General features: G+C 44.7%; 1 protein-coding gene across 1 annotated transcript; it reads left to right on the top strand.

Moving 5' to 3' along the window:
- LOC140724200 (NACHT, LRR and PYD domains-containing protein 3-like) lies at positions 1 to 17,836 on the top strand. Its single transcript, XM_073038684.1, has 8 exons — positions 1 to 73; positions 4,158 to 4,324; positions 5,018 to 5,189; positions 5,293 to 5,358; positions 13,589 to 15,356; positions 15,756 to 15,842; positions 15,976 to 16,143; positions 16,303 to 17,836. Exons 1-8 carry the CDS (start codon positions 25 to 27, stop codon positions 16,388 to 16,390), a joined length of 2,565 nt encoding a protein of 854 aa, XP_072894785.1. The 5' UTR covers positions 1 to 24; the 3' UTR covers positions 16,391 to 17,836.
- Positions 17,837 to 19,217: the final 1,381 nt, after the last annotated feature.

Raw genomic sequence — 19,217 nt, 5'->3', positions numbered from 1 at the left:
ACTCTGAGAGTACCCGCAGTCATCATGTCTGACGTTCCAATCGTGGGCATATATCCCCGGAAAAAGGCGAAAGGTAGGATTTCAGGAAATTTAAAAAAAAGTATCCCTGTCGTTGAAACGAAAAGCAAAGGATGTCAATCCGAAATTTGGAATTGCCAGCGACTGAGGAAGCAATGCATGCTGCTTTGGGATTGTGATGGGTTGCTTGAGACGAAATATAAAGGGGAAAGGGGATGGAAGAATTAAATTATCCGACGACTGAGAAGGGAATTGAAACTAAATACAGTGAACGAGAGATTGCGACGGAAAGGGAAGGAGGGAATTGTGCGAGGCGTGAGGGAGGGAGGGAAGGAGAAAGAGAGAGGGAGGCAGAGAAAGAGTGAGAGAGAGAGAGAGAGAGAGAGAGAGAGAGAGAGAGAGAGAGAGAGAGAGAGAGAGAGAGAGAGAGAGAGAGAGAGAGAGAGAGAGAGAGAGAGAGAGAGAGAGAGAGGAGAGAGACAGACAGACAGACAGAGATTGTGGCTCACCATTGCTGGGGAGAATTGAAATGTCCACCAGGTGCTAAAGTCAATGAAAGTTGGGGAAGACCAGTTAGACATGGGAGAGGACGTAGAGCTCCTCCAGTTTCGCTGGACTGTCACCCTGATGTGAAAGGAACCAGAAATAAGATACCTTCTAATTGAAGTGAGTTCTGGTGCGTAACAATTAAACAAAGTGTCTGTGACGTGCTGTGCGCCATTACCGCTAAATTATAACAGGGATAAGCTGGAGCACAAAATAACTACGATGAGCGTTTTGATAACGGTGACGATAAGGTGGCGACAAACGGGAAGGGAGCTATCAGTTGCAATCTCCACAGTCAGGGACTAGACAGGCCCCTCTGCAGCCACAACCTCAGTGCTTCTAACAGGTAATTGAAGTTCCAGGCGAGCAGCATAGCTTAGGAATTGGTTGGGATTCTGGGTACAAAATGTTTCAGAAATCATCATCATATTATCCAATTACATACATCTACCCTTCTGGAGGAGGATGGTTTATTGTGGTTTCAGGGCCAACTCCAGATTGGCCTTCATTCGCAGGTTTAGGAAGGATATAGGGACTCCTTACGCCGGCAGTGCACGAAAAGAAGAGATGAGCACGAGGTTGTGACACAAGACGGATTACAAGGAGGAGGAAATGCCTGTATTTATTATATCAACCAGCAAATGTTCTTCAGAGAAAACGGAAATGCGTTGCTTCGACAGGAAGCTGGAAAGTGCTGAGTGCTGTGACCTAAGAATGATATTTAATAAATATAACACTCTGGAAGAGTGTTAGGATTAGGGTTAGTCCACCACGGCCCCCTGGACATGGGCACCAGCCCCCGGCGGAAAATGAACTCTCCAGCTCCGGACTCGGACCACAGATTTGACGACCTGCGGGCTATAAGCTCCAGAGGCCCCAGCTCCGGATCTGGCTCAGACCGGGATCCTATGGCCGGGACTCTCGGTGCTGCCGCGGTTCTACCACCCGTCCTATTCCCCTGCTACCTCCTATTCTCGTTGTGACTCCCAGCCTTTCCTTCATCCCCTATCCCCTCTCCATCCTTCCGATCCCTCATCCTCCCCTCTGCCCGCTCTCCCTGAACATTCCAATACCCCTCCTCCTCCTGAGGCTTCCCACTTCTTATCCTCCCTTAACCCCAGTCCCAACCCTTGCCGTGTCTTCACCTCCCACCCCCCGACCTTCCCCTATCTGAGGTAGAACGCTCTGTCCTCAGTAAGGGCCTCAGTTTTGTACTCCTCCGCCCCCACCTCAGTGAGTTCCGTGCCCGCCATGATGCTGAACACTTCTTCCGCGGCCTACATCTCCGAGCCTATTACTTCAACAAGGATTCCCCCTTCCCCCCAGTGATGATCCATTCTCTCGGCTTCTACGCTCCTCCTCCTCCTGGACACCCCCATCGGGCCTTCTACCTGCTCTTGACCTTTTCATCTCTAACTGTCGCCGAGACATCAACTGTCTCAACTTCACCACCCCTCTCTCCTATTCTAACCTCACTCCCTCTGAACGCACTGCCCTCCACTCTCTCCGCACTAACCATCAAACCTGCAGACGAAGGTGGTGCTGTAGTAGTCTGGCGGACGGACCTCCATCTCACTGAGGTCAAACGGAAGCTCTCCGACACCTCCTCGTACTTACCCCTGTCACGGGACCCCACCAAAAAACATCAATCCACTGTCTCACGCACCATCTCCACCCTGATCAACTCCGGACACCTTCCTCCCTCAGCCAAAAAAACTCATAATTCCCACATCCCGCACAGCTTGGTTTTACCTCCTCCCCAAGATCCACAAGCCTGACTGTCCCGGCAGACCCATAGTTTCAGCCTGCTCCTGCCCCACTGAACTTGTGTCTGCCTACCTGGACTCCATTTTATCCCCCATAGTTCAGACTCTCCCCACCTACATCCAGGATACATCCCATGTCCTTCACCTCTTCAATAACTTCCAATTGCCCGGCCCCGACCGCTTCATTTTTACTATGGATGCTCAATCCTTATACACCTCCATCCCACATCAAGAAGCCTCAAAGCCCTCCACTACTTTTTGGATAACAGACCCCACCAGTTCCCCAGCACCACCACACTTCTCCGGTTGGCGGAGCTTGTTCTAACTCTCAATAACTTCTCCTTTGGTTTTTCCCACTTTCTCCACATCAAGGGTGTCGCCATGGGCACTCGCATGGGCCCCAGCTATGCCTGCCTCTTTGTGGGTCTATGCTCCAAATCTATACTGGCACCAATCCCCAACTTCGTCCGTCACAATAGGCAGGTCCTCCAGGTTGCCACCCCGTTCAACTCTGCCTCTCATTCCCATCTTGATATGTCCATACATGGCCTCCTCTACTGCCATGATGAGGCCAAACTCAGGTTGGAGGAGCAACACCTCATCTACCGTCTGGGTAGCCTCCAGCCTGAGGGCATGAACAAGGAATTCTCCAATTTCCGGTAATTCCCTCCCCCTCCCCTATCCCAGTTCTCTCTCTGCCTCGCTCCCCTTTCAATTTTCTGCTCCTTTATCTCTACAGTTCTTTCATGCTTATCCCCTCCCCTTTATCTTTTCTCTGATTGGTTCTCCACCTGGCGCCGATAGCCCTACCACCTCCCCTATCTCTATTACTGGGCTTCGACCCTCTCCCCCCCCCCCCATTCCTGATGAAGGGTCTCGGCCCGAAACGTTGGCTACTCTTTTCTCACGGATACTGCCTGACCTGCCGAGTTCTTCCAGCGTTGTGTATGTATCCTTTGATCCACAGCATCTGCAGTTGTATTTTTGAATATTTGAGACGTATGTCGATGAAAATCTGAATCTCTGAGGCATTTATCGCTGTGGGCGAAGTGATGGGGACAGGGTTTATAAGGAAAGGTACACACAACTGGAGAAAGCGTTGCTAAATTGTGAGAGATAAATGAGCGTTCTGGGGCAAGATTGCTTACTACCTCAACGATAACTTCCAGATGCCGCTGAAGAATTAGGCAGATGGCCTGCGCATGCTGTGGGATTCTCTAAGAACGTGTTTTAATGTGTGAGCAATAGGATGTTTGCGTTTACATGAATAAAAGAATGGCAAGATTTAACTTCCGTAGTTTGATTTGAAGAACAAAACTATAATACTCAAGATCAGCTGGGCTAGAGTTGTGAGAACAACGTGTGAGCTGCAGTTCCTTTCCTATCGAATTGGACGACGACTTTTAGAGGAACGTGACTGCGCTTGATGCAGCCGGGGACAATATGTTCAGAAGAGAGAGTATTCCCACTCTGCACACGGGAAGCATTTGGATTTCAGATATTTTTGGTTTCGGCGCAATGTAGATTGGTGTATGTTCGCCGAGTTTTCCCTTTCGTCTGTCAAAAATCAGCTGCTTTGTTCTACTGACGTTGAGTGGAAGTTATCGTTGAGGTAGTAAGCAATCTTGCCCCAGAACGCTCATTTATCTCTCACAATTTAGCAACGCTTTGTCCAGTTGTGTGTAATTTATGTTCTTCTTGTCAGTGCCACATGTCTGGTTCTACGTGCACGAGATGAGTCCGCAGCTTTATATCTGGGGTTGACACTTCGAAATATATGGAGAGTGGTGAGGCCATGTTTTCAGATTCTGGATGCTTTGTTTACAGATCCGAACTCCAAAATCACGTGTTTCTTGTCAAATTGTGACGATCACCAGTTGCTGCAGTTGACGAGATTCTACCGAGACCGACTGGAGCAGGCGATTGAAGAGGGGGTGGAGGGCATCAGTCTCATGTTAACAGGCGCAGACCAATTCACCGGCCAAGAGTATCACGTAAGTAGGAGAAATGTAGACAGAGTTTATGCCAATGGAGGCAGAATTTCAAAGACAGGAAGTTACCTTTCCGGCACCAGCGCTCATGACAGATTTTCATACTGCATTTGGACAATAGCCATTTATTCATGGTAACTCCTAAGGTAATCTTTATGGCAGGTCCCCGCCACCTTTGTCTTCATTTAATTCATTATAACGGTTGTCCACGTGGATACATTGCGTCTGGGTATTCAAGCAACTAAAGCCCACTCTTTCGTAAGAGCATGTAAACCAAACTCATACATTTAGTAACATATTACCAGTTAATATCCATAAGCTGCCCAAGATTCCTGAAAATGTAATTTTGGTTGCACACTTGAGAGACATTTCATAGATCTGGCGAGATAATGTGAGTCCGGTGTCAGGATCTAAGTATTTCCAACTTGCATTCTTTTTAATTCTATTTTCTCTATACTATGAATTGTAATTCTAAAGGCGTCAAAAGTTCTAGAACACATACTTCTGCACCGCTTTAATAGTTAAGGAGGTCATGTAGGAGGAGAGAAATAAGTTTAACCAAGGTACTTTCATCATATTTGTACATGTACACGGCTCGCTTTCTGTTCGGAAAAAAAATGAATCAGAAGATGACACATTCATGAACGGAGGATCATATGTTATATGTATTTATATTTTTTTTATCACTTATTGCAGAAGGTTACTCAACTCGCTGAAAAAGGTAGCAGGAAGAACGGTTCCAAACTACTTCTGAACCTAGTAATGGAGAAAGGCTCTCGGGCTCGGAGGGTGATGTGGGAGTCTTTCATAGAAATGCGCCAGACCTTACCGAAGCTGAAGAAAATAGTGCAAGAAATCGAGGAGCACGGTACGGCAACTTTAGACAGTGTAGTCAAGTTCAGATTTAAACGCAACCTGTTTTCCTACATTTATTCAAGCTCGTTTACTGGAAAATGCCTTTCCTTCATTAGGTTCAGGTCTGTTCGCCTATATGGACACTGAGCGGGGTTTATCCAGAGTGCTCTGTCATATGCAAGGTAGGACAAGAACTACTCTAGATTTCATAGTTTACAAACAACTGAGATTTTAGAATCAGCACGTGGCAAATTAGGAATTATAGTCCGCTGAAATTTACATCAGTGGCAAAACTTACGCGGAAAGATTTAATGGCACCAGGTTTTCTCACATTTGCGGCAGCACAAACTTATTTGGGATAGACGATTAAGATTTCTTCGGGATTGTGTAATCTCTTAAAAACCTGACTGAGATTTTATGAGGAGATGGTAAAGATGACTGATGGAGAAAAGGCTTCAGATGTGATATACATCAATCTAGGTAAAGTTTGTGAAATCGTTCCTCGTGGAAAGCTTAAAAATCCCCTTGAGACTCATGATGATTTAGGGGTTTGGATTTGAAAATGACTTAGCAATGAAAGACACTGCGTGTGTTGGGAAATTTTCTCCTAACTGGAAGTCAGACACTAGCTTTGTTCAGTGAAGATTTGTGACGAAAATGTGCGTGGAATAGCTGCAGGTTTGCGGAAGACGCAATAAAGTGGGGGAATTATGGACAGCGAGCAATATTGTCAATGGATTCCTCAGCAGGAAACAGAACAGTTGAACTGTGGGAGGAGAAGAAACACGTTACTCTGAATCCAGATATGTGTTGTGTCCTGCACTTAGACCACTGGACGATACAATATAGGAGCAGAATTAGGCCATTAAACCCACCTACCACATTTCGTCATGGCTAACTGATCATCCCTCTCAGCCACAAACTCCTGCCTTCTTCCTGTATCCCTTCATGCTGCGACCAATCAAGAATCAAACAACCTCTGCCTTACATATGCATAAATCTTGGCTTCAACAGATGCCCAAGGCAACGAATTCCTCAGATACACCACTGAATATAAAAGCTCGTCATCTCAGTTCTGAAGGGACCCCCGTTAGGGCCACAGATAAGCTTCTTTTTCTTTTTAATAGTCACCATTCTATTTCTTTACTAAAATGCGTGCCTATACATTTCGGGACACTGAGTTCCATCTGCCACATCTCTCATTCTCCTAAACTACCTTCTGACATCTCTCGACTTCCTCAAAACTATCAACCCTTACTTCTAGCTTTGTATAGTCCGCAAATTTTGTAACAAAACCATCAATTCTGTCATCCAAGTCATTTACATGTCACTTAAAAAGAAGCGGACCAAACATAGACCCTTGTGGAACACCACTAGTCACCGCAGGTCAACGGAAAATTTTCCTTTGTTCCAAGGTTCTGGCTCCCGCCAATTAACCATAGTTTTATCGATGCTAATATCGTTCCTGCATTACCATGGATTCAGAACTTGTTCAGAAGCCTCATGTGCAGCACCTTGACAAAGTTATTCTGGTAATCCAAATGCAAATCATCAGCCGATTCTTCTTTGTCTATCCTGATTGTTATGTCTTCAAAGAATTCTAACAGAATTGTCAGGCAATATTTTGCCTTGTAAACCCCATGCTGACTGCAGCCTACTTTATCATGTGTTTCCAAGTATCGTGGAACCACATCCTTATCGATCGATTCCAACATCTTCCCAACTGCTGAGGTCAGGCTAACTGTCCTATAATTTTCTTTCATTTGCCTCTCTCAATTCCTTAAGATTGGAGAGACATTTGCAAATATCCTGTCTTCCGGAAACGTTCCAGACTACACAGAATATTGAAAGATCATTACTAATGCCTCTACAATTTCTTCGGCCACCTCTTTTAGATCCCTGGGGCGTACACCATTTGATCCATCCGATTTATCTACGGTGAGATCATTCAGCTCCCCAAGGACATTCTACCTAACAATGGCAACATCACACATTTCTAACCGCTTACACTCTTGAACTTAAATCGTACTCTCAGTGTGTTCTGCAGCAAAGACTGATAAAAAGTTCGTCCGCCAATTTTTTGCCCCCAGTACTACCTCTGCAGCTTCGTTTCCAGCGGCTAGACATCCATTCCTGCTCCTATTTGACACTTTACCTATCCGAAAAAAACTTTTGGCATCCTGTTTAATGTTATTTGCTCTCCTACTCTCATATTCCACCATTTCATTCTAAATGACCATTCCATTGCCTTCTGTTGGATTTTAAAGGCTTTAGAATCCTCTAACTTCCCAAAACATTTCTCTATCATATGCCATATCTTTGTCTTTTATATTGGTTTTGACTTCTCTTGTAAGCCACAGTTGTGTCATCTGCCCTTAGAAAGCTTATTTCTCTTTCGGATCTACATGTAGTGGGCCTTCCAAAGAGCTTCCATAAACTCAAGCTACTGCTACTATGCCGTCATCCCTGCCGGTGTTCTTTCCCAATCAATATCGGCCAATTCTCTTCTCATGTCCCTGTAAATCCCTTTACTATCCCGTAATACTAAACCATCTGCCTTTAGCTTCTCCTTGACAAATTTTATTGTAAAATCCATCATATTATGATCAGGGTTCTGATAACTCATGTTCTCTAATAAATTCTGGTTCATTACACAACAAACAATCCAGGGCACAACCACGAACTGCTCTGAAAAGCCCTCTCGGAGATAATCTGGAAATTTCGCCTCCTGGAATCCAACACCAACCTGATTTTCCCAATACATCTGTATATTTAAATCCCGCATATCTATTGTAACATTGTCACTTCGGCATGCATTTTCTGTCGCCCTTGGTGATTTATACATCACATCCTCACTACTGTTTAGGTGTCTGGATATAACTCCCACCAGGGCCTTTTTATCCTTTTTAGTGATTTAGCACCTTCGTACAAAAAGGAGAGAAACTTGACAATACTTTACCTGCCCCAAGTCCGATCTCAGCTAAGCAACGCAAACCAACACCGGCGCACTTAATAGAGCGGCCGTTCCGTTTACACTTGCATTATTATCATTCGCCCTTTCAATTGCATCCCACTCGATGATTAGTCGCAGGCCGTTTCAGAGAAACTGCCCTGAAGCTCTGCCTTTTGAATCTTAACTGCGAACTGGTTGAAAATTAGCTCCATTTGCGCAACTCACTCTTGTGATTCGTCACAGCCGAACTCATCTTGTGAGATCCAATTGAAGAGCCGACTGCACAGGTAATGGCAAGGTCCATGCATTCTTGGAGTGGCAGCACAACATATATGGCCATAAATAATGTTTGAATTTGTGGGCCTGGATGTTAAGTATAAAAGTCGGGAGGTTAAACTGCAACTCCTCAGTACTGTGGTGAAATTGTATTTCGCGTATTCTGGTGACCGCATTACAGGAAGGCTGACGGTTTTGGAGCATGTGCAGAAAAGTCTCGTTAGGATGTCGTCACTTTAGAGAGTATTAGATCTAAGTAGAGAAAGGACATACCTGGATTGTTTATTTGGAGTTTGGAGAATGAGAAACCACTCGATTGAGAGAGGAACAGAAGGGACAGACAATGAAAGAATATTCTTCGAGGGTGGAAAAGACTAATGGTAGGGGAAGTGTATACAGGTGACCATAGCGGGAGGGGTGTTTTAATGAACGTTTCTAAACAGGTTTTAGCCCACAGGGTGCTCGGTACCCGAGCAGTCCCATTAGAAATGGTAGAAACAAAAACAATGATAACATTTAAGGCGTGTTTAAAATAATCATGCACAGACAACGAGTTTACACAGGTAGCAATATCAAATCAAATACGAGAGGATACGATATTTTAACTTACTCAAACATCAATCTAACCCTGCTGTCCCATATAGGCCTTCACTTTCCTTTACTCCATGTGCCTCTCTGAGAGTCCTCGGAATGTCCTGAATGATTCTAACTCTACTACTTCTCTCGGTACTGTGTTCATTGCCCCTGCTGCTCTCAGTTCAAAACGAAACCTTGGACGCCTCCCATACCTTCCTACAATCACTTTTGAAATATACCAAATATACTCAAATATACCTTTGAGTGTGTGTGTGTGTTTGTGCTAGTGTGTGTGTGTGTGTGTGTGTGTGTGTGTGTGTGTGTGTGTGTGTGTGTGTGTGTGTGTGTGTGTGTGTGTGTGTGTGTGTGTGTGTGTGTGTGTGTGTGGTCGTGGCTTCGTTCGGGTGTATTCATGTATGGTTGAATGATAATGAAACTTGAATTTTATTTGATTATATTTGAAATCCTTCGCAAGGTCCCGATGCTGAGCAATCTCATATTCTTCAGGTAGCTTTTGCAAGCTGCTGAGGAATACCGTGATAGACATAGGAAAACCCCAAAGCATTCCACAGGTATGAGAAGAGCAGGAGAAAGAGACGTGAGAGAATAGGACCTATCAAGTGTGACAGTGGGGAAGTGTGTATGGAACCGGCGGAAATAGCAGAGGTACTTAATGCATACTTTACCTCAGTATTCACTATGGAAAAAGGATCTCAGTGATTGTAGTGATGACCCGCAGCGGACTGAAAATTTTAAACATGTAGATATTAAGAAAGAGGATGTGCTGGAACTTTTAGAAAGCATCAAGATAGATAAGTCGCCGGGACCGGATGTAATGTACCCCAGGGTACTGTGGAAGTCGGTGGAGGAGATTGCTCCGCTTCTGGCGATGATCATCAATGAGGATGGGTGAGGTTCCGGAGGATTGGAGGTTTGCGGATGTTGTTCCTTTATTCAGGAAAGGAAGAAGAGATAGCCCAGGAAACTGCAGACCAGAGATTGGTACGTTGATGGAGAAGATCCTGAGAGGCGGGATTTATTAACATTTAGAGCAGCATTATATGATTAGGAATAGTCAGCATGGCTTTGTCAAGGCCAAGTCCTGCCTTACGAGCCTGATTGCATTTCTTGAGGTTGTGACTAAGCACATTGATGAAGGTAGAGCAGTAGATGTCATGTATATGGATCTCAGCAAGGCATTTGATAAGCTACCCCATGCAAGGCTTATTGAGAAAGTAAGGAGGCCTAGGGTCCAAGGGGATATTGCTTTGTACATCCAGAATTGGATGCCACAGAAGGGCAAGTGGTAGTAGACGGGTCATAATCTGTAGGGGTCGGTGACCAGTGGTGTGCCTCAGGGATCCGTTTTGGGTCCCCCTTCTCTTCGTGATTTTCATAAATGACCTGGATGAGGAAGTGGAGGGATGGGATAGTAAGTATTCTGATGACACAAAGTTTGGAGGTGTTGTGGATAGTGTGGAGGGCTGTCAGAGGTTACAGCGGGACATTAATAGGATGCAAAACTGGGCTGAGAAGTGGAAGTTGGAGTTCGACCCAGATAACTGTGAAGTGGTTCATTTTGGTAGATCAAATATGATGGCAGAATATAGTGTTAATGGTATGACTCTTGGCACTGTGGCGGATCAGAGGGATCTAGGGGTCTGAGTCCATAGGACGCTCAAAGCAGCTGCGCAGGTTGACTCTGTGGTTATGAAGGTGTACGGTGTATTGGCCTTCAGCAATCGTGGAATTTAATTTAGAAGTCGAGAGGTAATGTTGCAGCTATATAAGACCCGGTCAGACCCCACTTGGAGTACTGTACTCAGTTCTGGTCGCTTCACTACAGGAAGAATGTGGAAGCCATAGAAAGGGTGCAGAGGAGATTTACAAAGACGTTGCCTGGATTGGGGAGCATGCCTTATGAGAATAGTTTGAGTGAACTCGGCCTTTACTCCTTGGAGCGACGGAGGATGACAAGTGATCTGATAGAGGTTTATAAGATGATGAGAGGCATTGGTCGTGTGGATAGTCAGAGGCTTTTTCCAGGGCTGAAATGTTTGCCAAAGAGGACATAGGTTTAAGGTGCTGGGGAGTAGGTACAGAGGAGATGTCGGGGTAAGTTTTTTTTACTGAGAGAGTGGTGAGTGCGTGGAATGGGCTGCCGGCAGCGGTGGTGGAGGCGGATACGATAGGGTCTTTTAAGAGACTTTTGGATAGGTACATGGAGCTTAGAAAGTTGGAAGGCTATGTGTAAGCCTACTAATTTCTAAGGCAGGTACATGATCGGCACAGCTTTCTGGGCAGAAGGGCATTATTGTGTTTTCTATGTTTGTATTTAATCTCAGGTCAGAATTCAAAGTATCCCAAAGCATTATGATACCAACTGCAATTTGAAATGATCCGGGAAAAGTAGAAATCCTTTAAACCCTTGACTGATGAATTTTGAAACTCCATACACTCCTCTCTAGGTCGGCAAACATGACAAATACAATAAAATCTCATAATTATGTTTACAATTCTTGAGACGTTGTCGCTGACTGGGGACTTCAAATACATTTGAAAATTTGTTCACTACTTGTTTACGATTTGGCTCCAATTCATTTAATTCCTTGTAGAGCAGATGAAAACCTATAAGGATGTTGCTATAAAGAGAAAGAACATGAACTCTGTAACTGAATGGGTCCTGGTAGACCATCAGTGAAAAAAAACAAACAATTCTCATTCATTTCGAAACCCATATATACCTAAAACGACTACTGTGGTAAAGGGAAGCGATTATTGGGCCGTTGAGTGTGATGATAAATAGTTACTGGACACGACTGTGATACCAGATGGAGCAGAACAGTGACTGTCGTCACGTTTCTTTTCCAAGAAATAACACATATTCTAGAAAGATAAAAACATTAAAAAATACAGTACAATGCAGGCTCTTCGGCCCACAAAGTGGTGCCGAACATCTCCCTACCTTAGAAATTGCTAGGCTTACCTATAGACTTTATTTTTCTAACCTCCATGTACCTATCCAAAAGTCTCTTAAAAGAGCCTATAGAATCCGCCTCTACTTATTTTGCAGAGGTAGAGACGAGCATTGTCACCAGCCAAATAATAGGCAATAATAGTTTAAGCAATAATGAAATGGGGAAGGTCTCATTTAATGTCTGGCGACAAGTCTCTAACTGCTCACATTCAGAATATCTGAAAACTTGCCACAGTTTACGAGCTATAGACAGATCCTCAGAACGAATCAATAAACTTCAAAACCTCGATCTTCGTAGTTCACTTTCCATCTGTATCTCTGAGCTCTCACAGGTATAAGGGAATCTGTACAAAACAGCTCTTTCTCGATGGCAATCATCAAAGACATCGTATACGTTTTCTAATTAATGACGTTGTGACCAGGCGTAGTGCAAACACATATCTGAATTCGCTGGAAATGCTGTCTGCACAATCTCAGACAGTGACGAGGAGGCGCATAGATCACTAAGATGAATGGTATCTTTGAAGCAGCCTTGCACACCAGGTCTAAGGAATTCATTGTGGCCAAGAAGCAATGTCAAGGGAACACAGACTAGGTCGGACTGAGAGGCAGCAGTGGATAGGGTGAGCAGTTTCAGTTCCTGGGCGTCAATAACTCTGAAGCTCTGCCGTCGGCCCAGCATACTGATGTAATTCCGACGAAGGAAGCCAGCGGCTGCATTTCAGTCGGAATTTGAGATAGTCTGGTATGTCACCAAATCCTCCAGCAAATTTCAGCAGATGTACTATGGATGGAGTTCTAAATGGTGTTCAGTGGTTAATGCAAAAGATTAAAAGGAAATAAACATGCGGAGAGCTTCATTATGGGTCTTCCACGCATCGAGGTTATTGTAAATAAGTGATCTCCCAGAAAGGCGTCATCCAGCAATCAGGTGTATCAGATGATGTGAGGCAATGGTCGTGTCGATAGTCAGAGGCTTTTTCCCCAGGGCTGAAACGGTTAACACGAGAGGGCACAGTGTTAAGGTGCTTGGAAGTGGACATGTCAGCGGTAGGTATTTTTTTATGCAGAGAGTCGTGAGTGCGTGGAATGGGCTGCTGGCGAGTGTAGTGGGGCGGATACAATATGGTCCTTTAAGAGACTCCTGGATAGCCACAAGGAGCTTAGAAAAGTAGGGAGCTAGAGGTAACCCGAGGTAATTTCTAAAATGAGTACATATTAGGCACGGCATTGTGGGCCGAAGGGCTTGTATTGTGCTGTAGGTTTTCTATCTTTCTATTTTCTTACCATCCAGAACATGTCCTCTTTCTCGCTACTACTGTCAGGCGGAAAGGTACAGGAGAATGAAGACATATACAATATTTTCTTCTCTTTTGATAGAACATTACTGAAAGGTCCATGCACACATGAACAGCAGCTTATGAGTTATGAGTCAGTAAATTTTGTACTGACAATTTATTATATATTCTTATTATATCTTACAGTATCCTTATGTATTACACACCACTGCTGCCGCAAAATAACTTTTCGCATGTGACAGTGCGAGCAAACGTGGTTCTGATTCTGATTCTGATTATTCTTACATTAAAGAACATATTTGAATAAACGCCTTAATTTCTTATATTTGAAGCGGCTCAAGATAAACACAAGGAGACTTTGCGGGTGCAAACTGAAACTCTGAGAGTGAGCACCATATTGATGAAGGAGAAGGTGAAGGTTTTCCAGCTGGTTGATCGATACGCTGAGCTCACGGTCATTTCAACTGTTCGAGATCGGAGGCTGGTGGAACATGAGCTGCTGGCAAGAGGCAGAGACCATGAAGAGTGGAGAGAGAAACATCTCCGGAGGGAGCTGGATAAAATCCCGACCGAACACTTGTTCCACAAAAGTTACTCACGTCGATTTCTACGTGAAATAAAGAAATACTTCAAGAAATGTCCTACTGGGAGTTCTGCTGTTGTCGCCGGCGTCCCGGGCATCGGGAAAACAACAATGATACAAAAGATTGTTTATGATTGGGCCACAGGGCAAATATACCATGAATTCCAGTTTGTATTCAGTTTCAACTTCCGGGATTTAAACTCAATTAACTGTAGAATAAACCTGAGAGACTTGATTCTGGATCAGTATCCTTACTTGGGGAATATTGTGGCAGAGCTCTGGAAGAACCCAGAGGGACTACTTTTTATTTTCGATGGTTTGGATGAATTCAAGTACAGAATCGACTTTGGCAACAATTCAGGAGACACGGAACCTTTGTACATGTGCACAGATCCAGAACGTGTGTGTGAAGTATCTGATATCGTGTACAGTTTAATCCAGAACAAGCTGCTCCCAGGGTGTTCAGTGCTGGTGACCACCCGCCCCACGGCGTTACATTTATTAGAAAAGGCAGATATCAGGGTCTGGTCGGAAATCCTGGGATTTGTTGGTGAGCAAAGGAAGGAATATTTCAACAAGTTTTTCAAAGACCAGGCAGTGGCAGCAGATGTTTTTAAATACGTTGAGGAGAACGGGATTCTGTACACCATGAGCTACAACCCCTCCTACTGCTGGATCCTCGCCCTGGCCCTGGGCCCCTTCTTCACAAAAAGAGACAGGGAGCTCCAGCGTGTTCCCAAGACCATCACCCAACTGTATTCCTACTATATATACAACATTCTGAAAAACCACGGCCGTGAGATTGACAACCCCCGTGATGTGTTACTGCGGGTTGGTCAGATGGCCTTCAGAGGAGTGTCTGAGAGGAAGATTGTGTTTACAGATGGAGATTTGATCAAGTACAATCTACAGTCTTCCCAGTTCCTGTCCGGGTTCCTGATGGAGCTTTTGGAGAGAGAGGATTCTGCCCGGAGCGTGGTGTACACATTCCCACACCTGACCATCCAGGAGTTTGTAGCCGCCCTTGCACAATTCCTGACTCCAGAACGTAGAGACATTGTGAGGCTCCTGAGTGAAGTCCAAAGTACGACGGATGGGCGATTTGAGGTATTCCTCCGTTTTGTTGCGGGTCTCTCTTCCCCAGGGTCAGCATGGCGCTTGGAAGAGTTTCTTGGCCCATTTCCACATCAAACAATCTGCCGGGTGATTGATTGGGTGAAGGAGGAAGTTGCACGTCAAGCTCGAAACACATGGAGCGAAGCCGGAAAACGGAATCTCATTAATACGTTGCACTACCTGTTTGAGTCGCAGAATAGTGGACTGGCTCAGGCCATACTGGGATCTATGGAAACACTCTCATTTAGTGGACTGCGATTCACTCCGATTGACTGCGCCGTCCTGTCTTACGCCATTGAGTTCTGCGATTCAGTCAAACATCTCGATCTATGGGGTTGCCGCATCGAGAGTGAAGGCCTCCAGCGTCTGGTTCTCGTGCTGCACAAATGCCAGCAATTAGGGTAAATATATTCATTTCTAAACTGTAAATAGTTTGCGCTTTCTTTTGTTTCTGTGCCTGTGCCTCCTGCCCTGTGTTTGAAGGATGGCTCCCTGTTCCACCGATGAATGAATGATAAATTCACCAACTCTGACAACGTTATCTCTTTCGCCCCCTACCGTTCCCATGCGGAAAATTTTGCAATCGACGGAATGAGGCTAAATTAGGCGAAAAACTGAGAGAATTGTATTAAATAAATTACTGACGTTCCGTAAATGACTGAGCGGCGGGCAGTGCGGGAAATAATTACGTTTATTTATTAATCTCCTGAAGTGTTTCCTGCAACATGAAAGTTATATCCTGTAATACCGGACATGGAGTTTCAATCCTATCGTTTTCCTTTCTGTCCTGTTGTGTTTAGACTAGGCAGTAATGACCTGGGAGATTCGGGAGCGAAACTGGTGTCTACGGCTCTAAGAAACCCGGAGTGTAAAATCCAGAATCTGGGGTAAGTTCCAAAATACTGGAGAATTTGTTTCAGGTTGAAGATTGTTATGACCATTAATTGTGTTACTGATAAACATTGGGGATTTTCACCCTGTCACGTTTCTCTGCGTGTCTTTCATCTCTCTCATCTTCAGTCTGTACAAGACAGGTCTCACTGATTCTTGCACCGAGGATCTCGCCTCCGCTCTCAGTGAAAACACTTCTCTGAATGTATTGGATCTGGGATCGAACTCATTCACAGATCGATCTGTCCCCGCTCTCCGTCGCTTCATACTGACCGCCGCAAGCCTTCAGTGGATCGAGTGAGTCTTTGTGCTTCTGTTCAGTAGATAAAATCACTGGTGTTACTGTTTCCTCTAATAATATTTTTCGATAACATCGTGTTGAAATATTAGCGCAGATCGCTGTTGTTCACACAGTGTAATCCGTTCATTTCTTCCTTATTATTCCATCTTCTTCAGGCTGAGGGACAATGCATTCAGTCGGACCGGGGAGAAGGAATTTAGATCTTTGCAGGAACCCAGACCAGGACTGGCAGTAATCCTGTGATCGGCTCTCTATGTGAACAGCATGACCAGCGGAATAGAAACACTTTGGGCTGATTATCCGTACTTCCTTTTAACGGGCAAGTTTGAGATTTCTATCAAAGATTCCAGTAGATCCCGGTTCGAGCTGAGCATATGGCGGCTGGATACGCGATCCTGCTACCAGGTGGCACAGTTGGCTGTTCATCCGACGCTGATTTTCCCAGGTGCAAGGTACTCGCCCCATAGTGGGGTCATGTGCATTTGGACTAGAGAAATCATGGGTGTGTCCCAGCCTGGGAACACATTCGCTGCCCAGGGTTAGATGATCGGGGAAGAAAATCACTCGTCGCTTTTCTGCAGATGGTGCAGCGGGAAATTTTACTGTAATTCACACAGTAGTCTGACGACATAATAATGTCAAACTGTCAATTAAGTCCCTTCTTGTCACCAGATTTGTCACGATAATGAATGCTATCGCGAATTGTGATTTCACAATCAGCTGTTCCCCATGCAACGAAACGGAGAAAAGCACGACTGATTGTTCAGTCTGTCATGCATTGTTTTCCCTCGTTCACTATCGATTTTTAAATCTCAAGGTATAGGAGAAGTCGCTGATCCCAAAAAGTGGAATATGTGTTTTCGGGTTCCTCTCCCTTCTTCTTGATGTCAGAAATTAGAAGAAGGCATGTCCTGTGTGATGAGAGTCCTTTATGATCGATGCCGTGTTTTTGAAACATCGCTTTTTGAAGATATCTTCGATGCTGGGGAGTTTATTGTCCATGATAGAAGCTTAGTCCTCAATGTCCCGTAGCTTTATTGAATACTGAGCAGACGGAGATTTAACCAGTTAGAATGCAATCAAACGCACATCTTCAGACATTTGTGAGAGTCTTTAACTTCACACCGTGTCCACAAACTCCTAATCAAACAGAGCTCCTCTTGTGCCTTCTTTGTAATTTCATTAACACCTTGGGCCCAGGACAGCTCTTCTGAGATGTTGATACCAAGCAAATTGAAACCGTTTACGCTTTCTCCTGCTGATCCATCGACCAGGGCTGGTACGTGTTCAATTGACTACACCTTCCTGAAATCCACAATGAATTTACTGATCTTACTGACGCTGGGTATAAGGTTGTTGTTGCGACAACACTCAACCAGCAGATCTACCTTGCCCCCGCACCCCTCCTCTTCACCATCTGAAATTCTACCAACAGTATTTGTATAATTGACAAATTTATACAGTTTTGTACAAACGTTTTACGCACATATATAGCTATACTATAGTACTTAGAGTATGAAGTAACTACAGCACTCTGATAACGGCATAGTACTGTGGTAGAGTTATGCATGCACTGTACTGCTACCACAATAATAATTTAAAGCATTTAATTTCATGACACAATTTCATGAGTGAAGATAAACTTGATTCTGACAAGGGTCCCTATGGAAGTCTGATTGCGGAAAGGGAAGTGGGAGAGGGGAATCATGGATGGAAAAATGGAGAAGAAGCGGGAATCACCAGAGAGGCATTCTGTAATAATCAATAAACCAATTATTTGGAATCAAAAAGCATCGTCTATTTTCAGGGCTGGATGTGTCTGCACCTACACTACAGATCCCCACCCCTGACCGTGGCTCTGCTTCTCGGCCACATGTCCCATGATCTTACTACGGCGCTCCCCACGAGCCTTTCCAAACATTCTTTGCTCCCGATAGATATACAAACTCGTTCTCCACTCCACGTTGACAATTCTAGTACAATGCAAAAGTTTTAGGCATCCTCGCTAGTTGCAGAGCGAAGCACGGAGACCGAGGTTTTGGAGTTTGTTCATTCGTAATGAGCTTATAATGGGTTGCATCAACAACTAGCAGCCTGACGTGTTATTGATTTTGTCCATGTGATCCAAAGCCAAGAGGAGAGCCAATGAGATTGCATCGGCCGTAGACTTCTTATGACGTCCCGCAATTTACAATAGGTCCCGGTCCCTGTTTAGCTATAATCAATCACTAGTCTAAGTACTCCGTCACAGTAAATGTAAATGTAACTGGGCGACAGCCGTTGAAGCTTCTTGCGCACTGGTATGATTGCAGCTCATTAGAAGCAGATGGGAACTTACTCCTCGCGCGAAAAATGATTGAAGGTGTCTCTGAAAACTGCAGCCAGCTGTTTGGCGAAGGGTTTCAGATCGTCATCAGGACCTGACGCCAGATTTCACCCTCTCAAACGATGTTCCAGCTTAGGCCTCCGAGAGAAAGATCACAGGGTCAAGAGATGCTCCAGCTACTCCAACAGACTTAATTCTTTCCTCCCTTAAACTTGCCTTAAAGGAGTTGATATTATCTGAGAGTGAATCATGGTAGACCATCATTGGTAGATGATTCGTCGATACAGGATTTACATGTCTTTGGAGAAGCATAGCCTGATTAGGGATATTCAGTATAGCTAGTCAATATGTGGGGGTGGAGGGGGTGGGGGTAAGCCATGCCTCTCTAGCCTAATTGAATTTTTTGATGCTGCGAGGACCCACATTTATGAAAGTAAACCAGAGGTTGTAGTGTATATGGATTACAAAAAGGTGCATAATAAGGCTTCCCATAGTAGTTCGGTGTATGAATGATTAGGGAAATTGAAATGCCATTATTGGAAGCTGACGATGACTGGTGTTGATCAGACTTACCAATTCCCGTAAACAATCACCAAGTGTACCCTAGATCTCGCTGATGTAGAGGTGGCATATCAAGAGAGTGCATGCAGTCGGCGAGTTTCGAGGAGCTAGTCCAGAATCTGTGCCTCATCTGAAGGGTATTTTATGTCTCCATCTGCTGACAAGAACGCCTGTAGTGACAAA

This window comes from Hemitrygon akajei, unplaced genomic scaffold (assembly GCF_048418815.1).
Source record: "Hemitrygon akajei unplaced genomic scaffold, sHemAka1.3 Scf000173, whole genome shotgun sequence".
NCBI lineage: Eukaryota > Metazoa > Chordata > Chondrichthyes > Myliobatiformes > Dasyatidae > Hemitrygon > Hemitrygon akajei.
The sequence above is the reverse complement of the archived record's forward strand: the minus strand, read 5'-3'. Positions and strand labels throughout refer to the sequence as shown.

Bases quoted from the DNA above. Each gene is read 5' to 3' on its own strand.
- LOC140724200 (XM_073038684.1), top strand. From the start codon at position 25: ATGTCTGACGTTCCAATCGTGGGCATATATCCCCGGAAAAAGGCGAAA. The intron at 15,357-15,755 runs GTAAATATATTC...TGTTGTGTTTAG, and splicing joins CACAAATGCCAGCAATTAGG to ACTAGGCAGTAATGACCTGG. The intron at 15,843-15,975 runs GTAAGTTCCAAA...TCTCATCTTCAG, and splicing joins TGTAAAATCCAGAATCTGGG to TCTGTACAAGACAGGTCTCA.